This window comes from Trachurus japonicus, chromosome 24 (genome assembly GCF_045865225.1).
Source record: "Trachurus japonicus isolate A0001 chromosome 24, Traja_1.0".
Taxonomy (NCBI): Eukaryota; Metazoa; Chordata; class Actinopteri; order Carangiformes; family Carangidae; genus Trachurus; species Trachurus japonicus.
This window is the reverse complement of record NC_140930.1, coordinates 15,260,587-15,275,567: the sequence shown is the minus strand read 5'-3', so window position 1 is coordinate 15,275,567 and position 14,981 is coordinate 15,260,587. Positions and strand designations below refer to the sequence as shown.

General features: G+C 43.2%; 1 protein-coding gene across 6 annotated transcripts in view; it reads right to left on the bottom strand.

Moving 5' to 3' along the window:
• The window catches only part of utrn (utrophin), a 172,271-nt gene that overhangs the window by 129,163 nt on the left and 28,127 nt on the right, over window positions 1-14,981 (bottom strand). For all 6 annotated transcript variants that reach the window (XM_085771343.1, XM_085771341.1, XM_085771344.1 and 3 more), the window contains 18 exons: window positions 13,448-13,678; window positions 11,571-11,752; window positions 10,232-10,382; window positions 9,792-9,911; window positions 9,394-9,495; window positions 9,063-9,170; window positions 8,644-8,823; window positions 7,127-7,290; window positions 6,912-7,035; window positions 6,719-6,806; window positions 5,779-6,023; window positions 4,729-4,897; window positions 3,358-3,485; window positions 1,788-1,925; window positions 1,580-1,693; window positions 1,288-1,443; window positions 905-1,075; window positions 624-815 (listed from right to left, as the gene is read on the bottom strand). In XM_085771343.1, coding sequence (XP_085627469.1) covers window positions 624-815; window positions 905-1,075; window positions 1,288-1,443; window positions 1,580-1,693; window positions 1,788-1,925; window positions 3,358-3,485; window positions 4,729-4,897; window positions 5,779-6,023; window positions 6,719-6,806; window positions 6,912-7,035; window positions 7,127-7,290; window positions 8,644-8,823; window positions 9,063-9,170; window positions 9,394-9,495; window positions 9,792-9,911; window positions 10,232-10,382; window positions 11,571-11,752; window positions 13,448-13,678 — 2,763 coding nt within the window. The remainder of the gene's footprint in view (window positions 1-623; window positions 816-904; window positions 1,076-1,287; window positions 1,444-1,579; window positions 1,694-1,787; window positions 1,926-3,357; window positions 3,486-4,728; window positions 4,898-5,778; window positions 6,024-6,718; window positions 6,807-6,911; window positions 7,036-7,126; window positions 7,291-8,643; window positions 8,824-9,062; window positions 9,171-9,393; window positions 9,496-9,791; window positions 9,912-10,231; window positions 10,383-11,570; window positions 11,753-13,447; window positions 13,679-14,981) is intronic.

Genomic DNA, 14,981 nt, shown 5'->3' with positions numbered 1-14,981 from the left:
AAAAATGTTAAAGAGTCTTATAGTCAAATTAAACAGCAGAACTCTGAGGACAAAGACAGGATGGTGAGTGACTAATGGATTTGAGGCGAAGAGTATACACGAGCGTAAGCACAACTCTGTGATTTGTCTGACCTTTATCCTGTAAAGTCTGGAGGATGATAATCAAAAACAGTGCCCCGAACTATGATTTTACACTCACAGATTAGCACAGAAAGTAAGAATCACCAGTACTCCCTTCCAGCCTCTCTTGTTCTTCGCATTAAAACTAACAAAAAGGGAGCTGAAGAAATGACACACCACATAAACAGACTTGTCATTCAGATGCTGAACCATGGGAGCTGCAAGGTGACGAACAAATTGGGCCATTCATGCATAAAATTACGAATTATTTTTATGTGAATATGTGTCACAGCAACTATTTATACAAGAAAAGGACTTTAACCTTAAACTCAAAGGCAGCTTTAATCCACTATGACCAGGCGCATCTTTTTTTTTTTTTTTTGCATTGTCTATAATGAAAACTGTGAAGCTGTGGGGCAAGTACATTATTAAAACAACAGCAGAGGTGCCTATATTCAAAAGCAAACTATAAAACGTCACACACACACACACACACACATTACCTCCAGGGTGTGACACTTGCTCTTGAAGCGGTCACAAAGCTTATGGTAGTTGGCCAGTACCCCATCCAGCTCTGACGTGAGCTCCTGCCCGCGGCCGCCACCGGGTGGCGATGATCTGGACACCAACACGTTGATGCTGTCTTTCAGGATCTTTACCTTCACCTCCTTCTGTAGCACATCCTCTTTAGCCCTCTGTGTAAGAGACGGGGAGAGGTGAGAGGAGCAGGATGACGACATCACAACGAGGTGCTCAACAGTCAAATAGTCACAACAAGCCAAACCTTCATCTCCTCCAGCGAAGCCTCCAGTTCCTCAGGGCCCTTGTACTCAAAGTCCCTCATGAGGAACTCCTCGTCCACCTGGGTCATCCACTCCTGCATCTCCGCCAAGTCCTTCCTCAGATTCACCTGCTTCTCCTGACTCTCTGCAACACGCTCCTGATTGCTCAACAGCTGGAGGGAAGAACATGCCAACAGGTTTGTCAGAGAAACATGAGAATAATCTAAATGAGACTTCATAATCGAAGACCTGTGTCGCCTTATGTTTAAGCATCAAATGTATCATGTTTCACTGCAACTATATGAATAAACACATGTATGTACAACAACAACACACTATGTGAACAACACAAACAGAAGTTCAGATGAAGATGAGTTTCCTTCACCTGTTTGCTGAGTGTGTCCCACTTGCCCCGGGACTCGTCAAACTTATTCTGCCCCCACTTGGCCAGTCCTGGGATTGTAGCTGCCTGTACAGCACTCACATCCTCTCCCATCTGCTTCAACGACCCTTCCACTGACTCCATCTCATTCACATACTCCTTGTTATCAGAGAGAAAGAAGAAAGAAGTAGAAACACCTTAAGGAATAATACTTAAAGGATTGTGGTTATTGTCAAAACCCTGCAGTTTTAAAAACTGCAGTATATTAACTTTTAAAATCATGTTGTCCTCTCACCTTGCACTGGTTAAGCTCTTCCTGTAGACTCTCTGTATCACCTGAACCCGTGGCATCACGAGACAACAGCTCCTGAACTGCATCTAACCAACGTTCAACTTGCACCAAACACACCTGACAACAGCATTAAACAGGTGTGTTATTATTATCACTCATGACTCACACAGTAAAGAAATAAACCTTATCATTTTATACTGAACTACTGCACCTGATAGTCCTTCATGCTACCCAGGATGCATTGCAGAGTGCCCAGCTCCTCACGAGCCCTGGAGGAGAGTTGACTCCATCTTTGTAGTTCTGCAGGATCGGAGGCTTGCTGTGTTTGCTCAATTTCTAGACACAGGCCCTGAGGTGAACGAGAGTTCAGGCTTAAAATGACATATCTAAGCTGTGTGTATATAAACCAAAGAAACTCTTTTTGCCAGTAAAGGAATTTGCTCTGCACAATTTACACTGACAATGGGGAGAGGTCATCCGTAATGTCTTTGATTTACTGGGGCTTTGTTATCAAAGTAAGACAATTATGTCTATATATCTTTTTCTCCACAAATTCGATTTCCTTAAACATTATCAATGTCTGCATACGTGTAACCGGCACAAACTGTTCAGTATGAAATATTATATCACCTGTGTGCTAAAGGATACAATCAAATCCTGTCACAGTATTTCAGTCATGTGGACTGATGCATTACATTTTAGGTTAGCACACATTTGTGATGATGGTACTCCAGGCAACAATTTTCACACGTTTAAAATAATTCACATTTGTGTACACTGAGCCTAAAGAGGATGAATATCACTTTCCATAATTAGGCTAATTGCTAAAAGGATTCAGGGATGTTGTCATGGGAGTGTATGTTGTGTCTGTCAGGCTGACTGACTGGTTGAGCAGCTCCACACTGAGCTGTTGGGAGCTCCATGCTGCATGCATGGGCTCGCTGCCCAGAATGTGCCAAGTCCTACCCCCCCCACACCACCCCACACCACCCTCCCTCCTCTCACCGGCACCGTGCCCTATCTGCCACGATAACAAGAGCTGGACTGAGCCACATTCCAACAAAGATGGAGGAGGAGAGAAACACACACAAACACACACACAATAACACACGCATACATACACACACACACCCAACACAACAACACGCATATCTCAAAACTACATACCAAAACACGCACGCACCCACACCCTTTTCCTTCTACAAAGAGGTCTGATACAGTGCAGAGGGAAGTGACTGGCTGATAAAGGGCCTATTGTGCACCGCAAAAAAAATGACAGCAGACAGATATTAACACTCCGTGATATGTTGGGATTAAAAATACTTGGCCGGACAATACAGGCAGCAGCAATAATGAAACACTGACTAAGACTATGATAACACAAAATGTGTAACAAGTCCAAACTTAGACACCAATGTGGCAAACAAAACAATATGAAGAATAAAAAAACAAGGGGATGAGATTTGCCAATTCATATTCTGCAAACTCAGTGAAAATATTTCAGTTTCAATGGAAATATTTTGCAAGTGGAACCTCAAAAACAATATAAAAGCATAAAACAAACAAGATAATTCTTAAACACCTTCAAAAAATAATCAATGTGACTTTCTGATCATCCTTCATGTTGTAACCTCCACATATGACTTCATGTTGTTGTTTTTTTTGTCATTTGTAAATATCTGGGTACGTGTACTTCACATATTTAAATGTAGTTGCAAGTTTGTCGACAGTTAACCATGAACCCATGAGAGCCATGAAATAACTCATCAGTTATCACTCACCTGTGCCCGCTCCACCGCCCTCTCCGTGGTGGGGATGTCTGCTATTCCTTCTCTCAGAGTGGCCAGTCGGGCCTCGAGACCTTCCACTGGACATGGTGCCATCTGACCGGCCTCAAGGGACGCCAAGGCTGGAATAAGACAAGGGAGGGGGGCGGGGGGGCATTTGTGTAGAATTGGGGAGAGAAGAAAAGAGAGTCAAAACTTTCACATCAGCTTATCTGAAGCATCAAGTTTTCTACCACAAGGGGGCAGTGAGCTGGTTTGGGATTTCACTCCATGTGTATGTTTTACTGTAAGAGGATCCTTGGTGTTTGACAGCTTGTTTCTTTAAGTCAGTTTAGCTCCATTAAGCAACAGATGTGTGTCCATCATCATGCCAGACATATTTTGAATATACTTTTCAGCTGAACCACTAAATACATGCTTTAATATATTGTACAATAAAAGTTAAGTAATGTCAATTTTGTAGCGGCTTCAATCTAATTTATGCAGAACGGCTACATTCATATCTGTTCCTTGCTCTTCTCCTCAGCTGTTCTCCTTTCCCTCTCAGTCAGCGTTTTAATTACCAGGTGATTTAATGCTTACATAATCTGGCTGTGTTTACATACACAAAGAGCAGAGATGGAGCATAACTGTGAGAGAGAAGAAGAGGTGGTGGGGGGGGGTAGAGGGAGGCCCCGGCAAGAGGTAAACTGCCCTCAAGCAGAAACAAAATGGTTTTCCTTGGCTCTCATCCAAATCTTCACAGTCATAAAAGCCCAAGAGGCACAGCAAAACACTGACACCAACACACACCTATGGCCAGGAAAGGAGAAGTGCATTTAAGCCTCTCTTTACAGGCTTGTTTCTGGCCCAGAGCTGTGCGTGTAAATTCCAGAGGTAAAACGGTGACTGATTTTCAAGGCTGCTCCAGGTCCAAGTCACGTCCTCAGGTAGACACGGAGCTGGCAGAGGGGCACGATCTCACACACACAATCGCTCACGCATACACTGACGTATCTGGGAGATTTTGGAGGCCATAAAAGGGCATCATCTATTACTTGTGGCTGGCCAAGGTTTCATATAAAAGCTAATGTCAAATTTAAACAACCGCTGTGGGACTGAGCTCTGCTGAACTTAGCTATCACTCTTTGTGCCCCAACTATAAACCTGAAAGCTTTGTGCCGTGAGCAAGGAGAGAGAAATTGGTCTTTGTCTTAAGGAAGGCTTAAATCTCTTGTCCTGCAACTGTCTGGAATAAGAAAATGCCTCACAGCTGTCAGGTCCCGGGAACAGGCATATGCTTCTGTTAATACAAAACGATCCTGCTCAGGTTTAAGGAGCAGGTTTCCTCGGTGATGACATAACAAATGACATCAGCAGAAGTACCTCTGTTGACTTCTCGTTCTGCGCTCTGTAGCCGCTGCAGCGTGGAGGCGTGATGTGCAGATACCACCACCGTGTTGTCTTTAAGAGCGGGCACAGCTCCCAGTGATCCTGCCTCTGCAGAGAGCTGCTCCAGCTGCAGGCTCAGCGCGGTGACCTGGGCAAGTCGGGACTGAGGACGACAAGAGGAAGGGGAAAGTTCACTGATTTACATGTAATGAGGGGTTATCAGCATTTGCGATGCCAGTGAAAGAAGTAGATAACTGTGCATGGATAATTCAGCAGGGATCATTGTTGCAATCATTGTACATTTGGTGGCAGAAAGGGGGAATTTTATCAAATTATTCCCTCGACTTAAAAATGAGCCAGCTAAATCTGAATAATGACGTTAAATGAACTGAAAGCAGCTGGGGCTACAGTAACAGCCTCTATGATTAGTGGTTTTCTTGAACATTTCATTGACTTCTGTTTTTTAATGATGCAGAATGATGAGACAAAATGGAAAATGTGTGTTTCAGCAATTTTGTTTTGCTTGTTCTTTAGTCATTGTGTGCCATTAAGCACAGTCAGTGTCATCTTGAAGAACCAAAGCGTTGTGTACACACACACAGCAACAATACAAGTTAGTCTGGAGAAAATTCACAGGTTACTGAATGGAGTCATGCTTTACACTGACAGGTTTCCCCTGCCTGCTCCAAGCATATTAGTCTCAAATTGAAAAATCTCAACTTCACACTCCAGGACACACCGGCAAGGGTTTTATCCGTCTTACACAGTGTACTTTTCACTGACTTTCAAAGTATTTGAGGCAACTCTGAACTTCTTTTCTATTTACTACAACCCACATATGTCCTCGTGATTTCTTTTTTTTTTTTTTTTTGATGTATTACTGTCTATCAAAATGTTTCATCTATGCATGAAATACTTGCAAAGCAACTGCAACTGCATGAGCTGAATCTAAGAGGATTGACAAAAGGGTTAGAAGGTGAAATTCAGGATTAAAGTCACACACATGATATCAGGCTAAACTCGTACTGAGACGATGAATCTTACCTGACATTCTCCGCTCAGGCTCCTCAGCTCGGCCTGGTCGCGCTTTTCTACGGCCGAGGAAGAATCCAGCCACCGGTCCTGCTCCTGCAAGACCTGGTCCAGGTCTGTTAGCTCTGCAAACACCGCTCTGACCCGGGTCTGGGTGTGAACTCGCTCCCGGGCTGCCTGCAGCTCCCTCGCACACACATCGGACTCCGTTTGGATCAGGTCTATGTCTGCCCTCACAGAGTCCACACACACACCCTCTACAGAGAGACACGCAGGCCAACAGAGGAGAGGTTAAGGCTCACCGTAAATGCACTTTAACAATTATTACATTTTTACATCACCGAGTCTGAAAGTGCACAGCCTGTGTTGGGAGTTTTAGATGGAAGAAAGGGACCCTGAAGAGAGTTAAAACACTGGTGGTTAAATAAAACTGGAAAACAGACACTACGGGTGAGAAAACAGCAAATACGAAGGAATAAAACAAAGCTGAGTTTAACAAATCTACTTTAACGCGTGGCGTTGCTTCACTACCTCTGACTGCCTCCAGAGCAGTGTAAACTCATAAAACCCCTGAGTGTCTCTTCATTTCATTGAGTAGTTATATGAAGTCAGCCACCCTGCAGGCTGACAGAGCTTTACAAGTCCACACACACAAACGAACACGTTCCCGATAACTGACTTCTAAAAACTGAATGATAACATTTTTGACTTATAAACACACAGACAATACCAAGCTGCTGCAGAGAAGTAGTAAAAGCCTTACAAGACAAACACAGCTTAACAGGGAAAGGGAAGATTTGTGTTAAAGCCTCTAAGAAACGATAAAACCGAGCGAGCGTCTTAGGACACTTCAGATGAAGAAGGACAAAAAGAAGAAGCGGAGGATGTTTGACAATATTTGGATGGATTTGTTTGAAATAGGTTTATTGTGTTTAGTCATTTCTCCCCCTACCTCTCTCCAAGATATCCATCAAGCCTCGTCCTTCCTGGATAACTTCACGTACTATGGCTTCCTTGGCTGTCAGGTCCAACTCCAAGCCCTAAAGTGATCAGTCAATACATCTTTAATGCACAATTCTCAAAATATATATGTTAACATAAAGTTAAACTAGTTTATTTTAACGGTTCATCTTCAGGAGGTTTACCTTTAGCTTCTCCTGCAGGTCAGCTGTGTCAGGTGTAGTCTCAGGGTGCGAGGAGGCCAGCGCCTGAGCGGACGTCTTCCATGATTTAATCCAGCTCAGGAGGTCAGAGATCTTATTTTCATACCTGCAGAACAAAGAACACAACGTGCGTATTGGTGTGGGTTTGCCCGTCTTTTAGGGATGCATAGTCTGTCCACGTGCGTCCAATATCCTACATTCGTCTGACTTCTGCGTCCGTCTCCACCAGTCGTTTCTTAGGGGGAGCAGGTGGGGCCAAGTCCTGGTCAGGGATCGAAGCAGCCGCAGCCACAGCGATTGTGTCCACGACCATTTGTTCCTCCACCTGAGTCATCCCAGCGTCTGTGACAGCCTCCATTACCTTAGCAGTGAGTGAGAGTATCAGTGAGAATGGGATAGAAATCAAGGACGATTACTAAACCATAAAATAATAATAATAATGATATTTCTTTATTTCAATAGCACTTTTACAGCAGAGTCACAAAGTGCTCCACAGAGAATACATGAGACACAGGATAACAAGGTAACAGTAAGAAAACAAAACACCATACATATGATCACATATGAGCGACAGTGGGAAAAGTAACAATAAAATATCTCGCTATTCAAATGCCAACCCAAACAGTTTGGTTTTTAGCTATGCCTTGAAGATGTTCTCGGAGGCAGAGGCTCTTAAGTCCTCAGACCACCAGCCAGAACTTAGAGACTGGCTGGTGGTGTAGGGCTGTAGGAGGTCGGAGGTGTATGGGGGGGAAGCGGCCCCATGCGGGGCATTGAAAGTGGTTTCCAGGACCTTGAATAAACAACAATCCAGTCTAGATGAGGGGAAAGCATGAACAGCCAGTTTGTGTTCCGAGTTAGAGACAATGGATCTGAGTTTGGCGATATTTCTGAGGTGAAGAAAACAGCGGGACAGGGGCTTGATGTGTTTGTCCAAGTGCATTGGTGTTTTGGTCGAATATACCACCAAGATTTCTAAGGCTGGAGCGAGTATTACAGATAAAAAAAAAACAAGTTATGAAGACAAGCTACAGATGAATGGGTCGGTGAGAAACAAATACATTTAAATCAGCATTGCAATTTGGTGTTTAATAATTCTGCACACTCCCTATGCTGCAGTAAATTTAGCTGACAGTTTACAATGTTCTTTGGACAGTTTGGTTGTTGGGCTAAATTCAAGTTGCAAATGGTTGTTCTCTGTCAGTCAGCTAAAATTACAAACTATTTTTATCATAGATGCAGGTGATTTTTTTTTTTTTTTTTTTTTTAGATCTTGTTCTGATTAATCTCTCAAATGAGCCTTGAGCGAACCAATGGACCTCCCTCTGCTTCCCCTGTTTGTCTTTTGTGCTGCCACTGCAAAGGCTAAAATAACACATTCACATTCGACAATGTGAACCCGTCTGAAGGTTTCTTTGGAAAGGAAGCTGAGCCGTGTTTTTAAGCAACTCCTGCCGACTGAACTTTATTTTATTAGAGGAGCTTTTCTGTACTTCAGCTTCTTCCTTGTGGCTTTCAGCCAAGACTTTCAAATTACTTATTATTATTACCATTACAATGACCGGGGGATCTGAAATGTAGCACCTGCTGAATTTGTGAGCCTCGACAGCCATGTGTTTTTTGTCTTTGTTCTTTTGGCAAAATCATTTCAGCTCACATGTCCTCTGTAGTTATAACTTGTTAACCCCTGACACCCACACACACACACACACACCTGGAAGGAGCAATCCTCGAGCCTCTGCACCAGGTTGTCCCATCTATGTGCCAGCTCCTCTGTGTCTGCCTCGATCTTAGATTGTGCCTCAGGGCTCTGCAGCAGCGATATCACATCCTGTCCAGCATCGGACAACTGGTCCAGAGTCCTCCTCTTCTTCTCCATGTCTTCTTTTAAAATCTAAATGATTGAATGACAGGTTTAACAAAGTATTTAAGTGTCTGTTACAGCTGGTATTGAACTGTCTAAGAGTAATTTGAATTGAATTGAATTGAATTCCTTCCTCCTGTAAAACAGTTCCCCTTTGAGTAAAGGGGCTGTAAAGTCATTCACTGCATTAACAACCAACATTATATTTCACAGTGAACGCTATAATTGCAGCAGAGCAACTACAGAGAGCTGGCTGGCACTCTACTTACTGCTAATCGGCGCACATTAGTATTCATTTCACTTGGGTCCTTAAAGTTCCCGGTCTGTACTTCACTCAATGCCTCTTCTTTTTCTGCCAGCCACTCTCTGAACAAACTCTGTAGAAGAGGTGGGAAAACAGCATCAAGTTGAATTACTGAGTAAACATTACAAAACAAAGTCTTGTTGTAGCGATCCGGTCCAACTCTACATTCGGAGACAGACACATTTCCAACTCAAATAGCAAGGTCTTTGGGGTTATGTCGGGATTACAAGACAGAATTAGAGTGAGACAGTTATTCATTGTGTATATGTCTGTACGTGTTTGTAGGACAGTCCTACCTGGTCTGACAGAAGCTGTTGCCACACCATCAAGACTTCCTGCAGCTTGTGCCACCTCTCCTCCGTCCACCGACACACAGCTGCCCAGCGCTCACCCAACGACTGAAGGCAAGATAAAGACAGAAATTAATACAAGAAGCAAAGGTTTGGTAAATGTCCCTTTTTACATAAAAGCTCAGAGAAAAAATGAGGTCGGCTCTTACGAACTGCCAACATTTACCAGATAAAGACATATGGTAGCAGTATGGGCAATGATGTTTTAGCAGACATGTCCTATGTTATTAATCTAGAGTAAGAAATAAAAGCTGTATAGGGTCAACTGCATGAACTAGAATATAACTTTCCATGAACTGATAAACATTCTAAGTCAAGCACATTCACAAGGGCTGACAACTTACCTGTAGTTGCTCCTCCAGGGCAGCGGTGGCGCTCTCACCGCTGTTCTCATCGACCACGACCACCATGTGTGTCAGAGAGTTGACCTTCACCTGCTCTGCCTCCAGGTCATTCTGAAGCGTCTGAGCCGAAACACAAATTGTGCATTAAGCGCAGGTCACATGTTGTTACCCATTAACTAGAGCCGGCAGAAAAAGATTCACTCGGCTCAATGACGACACCATGGAAGCGTTGCACGGTTCGAGAAAAACTGCAGGATGACATGTTAATCTGATTCATACAACGCAGTGTCGCATCAACCTGGATAAACATGAGAAACAGGTTAAACATAGAAGACGGCCTTTTTTCATGTCCAATCCTGTCCATGACAAATCAATTATCCATTCTCCACTGACTAGATTCACACGAGATAGAAAATATTTGGATGGGGAGTTGTATTTACTTTGTGCTGCTCTATCTTTTCTTTGTACTCCTCCAGGCTTTTAGCTGCTGGTTCTGTTTCTATGTTTTTGATCCGGTCTTCGGTCTGCGTCAGCCAATCGGAGAGCTGCTGTAACTGCTGCTGCTGAAGATCCATCAGGACCTCGTGGAGCCTGAGGAGAGAAAAGCAGAGCGGTGAAGGGTGTGTGTGTGTGTGTGTGTAGAGGTACAAAGGAGATGACAGCTATCAGTAGAATAAACTTTAACTGTTCAGCTGGTTATCTCACCGCCCCACAGTAGCACAGACACTGGAGAGAGGGACAATGCTATATACGTAGAGACGGTATGAATGGTAAGTCATTGCACACAGACACGTATACTTTTACATGAGGGTCAACAAACGCTCTGGTGGACATCATTAATACCAAATACAAACAACTGCATAAATGCGTGTGTTTGTGTTTGTGTTTGTGTGTGTGTGCGTCGGAAGCATCATAAACCTTGATAACACAGATTAAGCATCAGATTTGTTAGGCCTTGGGAGACACGAGTCTTATCAGGTGTCACCTTCACACAAGTGTGTAGCCTTGCACATTCCTCACAGGAAAGACCCATAAACGCGTAGGGTCAAACAGTGACACTCGAAGAAAAATTACCTCTACGGGATAATTTGTGGCTCATGATGCGATGTCCCTGCAGACTACACTTTAAAAACTGCTCTAGTTTAAGCTGTATTTTTCTTAAAAGGTTAAAAAAAAGACGGATAAATAAGATTATATTACTTGTTTTTCACACAAATTGATGGGTAATATTTGCCAGTTGCAAATATTGGGTATTGCTATTGATTTACTGAATAAATTCAAATCCAATTCACAAGTTCCCAATTTAACCCAATTTCCGATCCAATTCGATATTGATTCATTTAGAGAAATTTCAGTTTTAATACCAATTTTGCTCAATTATGAAAGAGATTTTCACAGAACTAAGAAAGATGAAACTCTCTAATCTGGTGCAATATCAAATATATCAATGTTTACACAAAGAATTGATCCAAAAGCAGTTGCATTATTGCACATTTATTTAATATGACCCACTACAGAATTAAACAGTGCAACTTTTCAATATACGGTAGTTGTGGGTGACAATCGCGATCGCGCAGATCTAACAGAGGAAACAAGACATAGTGGCATACACTAAAAGATTGATCTAAGGATTTTATGAATTGATATCAAATCTTTTAAATGAAGATTGATATGAATTGGAAAATCGATTTTTTAAACCCGGCCCTAATAGTAACAGTAATGGCAATGCGATATAAGGACACAGGACTGAGGCAGGTGTATATGTGTGTGTGTATCTACCTGGCCTGGCGATCCATGCTCGCCACTCGGAGGCTCTCCCACCGGGAGTTGAGGAGGCTCATCTGCTCCCGGATCTCCTCCTCCTCCTCCTCCGTCAGGGTCCCCTGGGCAATCAGTTGGTTACCGGCTTGCAGCACGTTACCCACGCTGCTCTGGTGTGCTGTCAGCTCCATCATAAAGGCCTTCAGGGGGAGCAGAGGAGTTAAATGGTCATGATAGAGATTGACAGGAAATCTCTTACAGTTAGTGACAGTCAATCTTTGAGTGCGTGACAGGCTGTGTGCTAGAGCAAAACAAAGATGGGATAATCTATTTGAATAAAAATAAAGGTGAGTTAAATTAAAGGGGGCAGTGTATAAGACCTTAAACATGATCAGGATCCAGTCGAACTCCCTGGCCTGCCATTGTTTATATAATATTGGGCTCTGTGCTGGCACTTGGCACCTACACACTAACATCTGGATTCCCTCTTATTTCACCTGGTTTAACATTTGAGAACATCTTGCAAAAAAACTGAGCATCACCTAATTGTGTTAGCGAGGACAAAGCTGTGAACACAAACTCAAGGGCAGGTCTTGTCGAGTGTTCAACAGGGGCAAATTGTACAGAAGAGAGGAGAAATGACTCAAAAAGAAAAAGAAAAAAAGAGTACATTTGAAGGAGTTTGATGCTTCTGAACCCTGTGTGCTTTTTACTGGTTCTTGGACTCAGCGACATGAAGGCCAATGAACTGAGTTATTGTCTGTTTCTCCGTGAGCTCTCTGGATGAGTAAGCATTTTTGACGGCACCTCTGAGCACATTGTTTTTGATGAGGCTTTGCCGGAGAAGCTGGAGTAAGTACATGAACAACCAGGCAGAAACAAACTGGACTGATTTTTTTTTTTTTTTTTTTTTCAGATCTCCTGAAAAGCCTGGCTGTTAAAGAGGCTTTGGGTCTTGTTGCGCTCAGTCTCACTACCAGCTTTCTGCTTTGACCTGGATTCCAGACATTAGACTTCTCAAATATTCACATTTCAGCCAAGGGAATCCAGCCAAAGCCCCTTTACACACATACACAAAACGCAGACCCAGAAAATACGCCCTCTCAAGCAAGCCAGTGAGTTCTGGGCCAGGACACCATAGGGTGCTTTACGCTACTGTTCTAAGCAGGATTCCTGGCATTCCCGTCATGTTCGGAGCATGTACTGTTGGCTGTGGGAGGCCTCTATCTTTGGGAAACATTTGTCAGTCTCCAACATGGAGCGTGACGGTGACAGACAAACTACATTATGCCTCCACCGATCATGCATCAGAGCCAACCATTTGTGTCATAATTTCTGTCTAAATTCCTGACTAACAGCTAAAAAAAAGTATTTTCAGAGGTCACCCTGACCTTAACCTTTTGACTTTTGGCTACCATGTCTAATCAGTTCATCCTTCGGTCTAAGTGGATGTGTGTGTGAGATTTAAAAGGACACACTTGACAAGTTTGAGCGATGCAATGTTCACAAGTCCAATATCTTGTTTTATGAGGTCACCGTGACCTTGTAATCAGTTTGTCCTTGAGTCCAAGTGAATGTTTGTACCAAATTTGAAGAAATGTTTTCAGGGTGTTACAAAGATACAGAAAACAAAATAGTGTTATCACCCTGCCCACCCATCAGTTCATCCTTGGGTCCTCGTGAATGTTCGTGCCATGTTTTGGTTGTTTCACGGCATCACTGAGATATTGTGGGACATACAGAAATGTTTGGCTTCTCACTATAATGTCATATTCCCAGCTGATACACAGTGTGTGTTCATTTAGAAAACAATTAATTAAGCTACTAAGATTTTACACAGTTAATTTCTGAAAACCTCTGTTTACATGTGGGTGTGTGCTTGCCTCTCCTCTTACCTCGTGTGTGTGAAATTGCTCTTTGACTTCCTCCACGTCGTCCGACACCTCATCCTGAATCTGTAGTGCGTCCTCGGCCGACAGCAGCCAGGTCAGTACCTCCTCCAGCGTGGTCTGGTAGGTGTCCAGGTCCACCTCCATGAAGCCTCCCTCCATCTCCCCCTCTGTCTCCGTCAGGGTGCTCGGGGTCTCAGGTCGGGGGCTGCTGCCTCTTCGCTCCGTCTGTGCAGGCTGAGAAACATGAGGCAGGGGATGAGATCACTGGTACAGACACTCCGAGGCCTTGTGAGGTCGTCACTGTATTTATTTCTTAAAAAATACTAAAAAAGGAAAGTACTTCACAAAGCCTAACCTTTATAGATAACAAGGTACAGCAGGAATGTGGTCTTTCATTGTAACGTTGTTATTATTATTATACAAGGCCAAGTTTTAAACTGGAACGAAAACATGTTTTTTCTTTTTATAATATGTCACATTCGCATTGTATCAAAACTCAAACACAAAACAGAAAAGCTAAAACTGTGAGCACAACAATATCTTTGAAACATGATGTTTCCCCAAAACTTTCACTTGTCCTTTACTCTGAATTTCATTTGTTAACATCAGCTGGCAAGTTTTAAAATAGAACCAGACATCTAGGAGGGGCCTGTGCTGCTCTGGAGCATGCAGAGCGACCTCCCCACTCAGTGGAGAAAGAGAAAAAAATAACAACTGCTGGCCTATTATGGGATGCTGGGAGGTGCCCCTGGCACGCTGCGCAGGTCAATCCTCATTCTAGGAATAGCAGTAAGTTTGAAACAAACCCCGTATCAAGGGGAAAGTTGGGTGTGCACTCAGAGAGATGGATGGTAGCAGCTCAAAGGACAGGAGGGAGTCAAAAACTGAATTTGAGGAGACAACTCTGACTTTACAGAGAGAGGAGGGGGGTTGTTTAAAGTTGAATCAAGTCTCTTTGACCTCATACTTCATACACTGGACTTCAAAATGACTCAACAGACTTGATTTATATCGGAAGTCTACCCTCTCCTGTGGTGACAGTCGTCCTGATAGTACAGTTACCTTCATCGACTTTCTTTTGACCATGCTTTTCAAAATCCAACCCGTATGAAATACACAAAGCAGAGATATCATCAATAAAAACACCTCATATTGTAGATGTGTGATGTCCTTCGTCGACTACAGCACTCAACTATTCCAGGTTTCCATTTGGTGATGGAAATTGAGAAAAGGGGGGCTTGAAGGAGCTCAACAAATCTGTCTGGAGCTGAAATGAACAGCAGATAAAATCTCTGCTGTGGCTGCCATGCCAAGTCGAAGATGACTGAAATGCTAATGGGTGTGTAGGAACCAGTGCAACAAGTCAAATGGACCTTTGTTTACCGGACTGAAATCACAAAGCAGTTGTGTGTGTGTGTGTAGCAAACTCAGGGAAAGGTCACCTGCTGAAAATATTCAACGACCTTTTGGATATTTTGGAATAAGCCACAAAAATACTGTAAGTCCTTATGTCAGACCAGTGTTGTCTGGCAGAGGC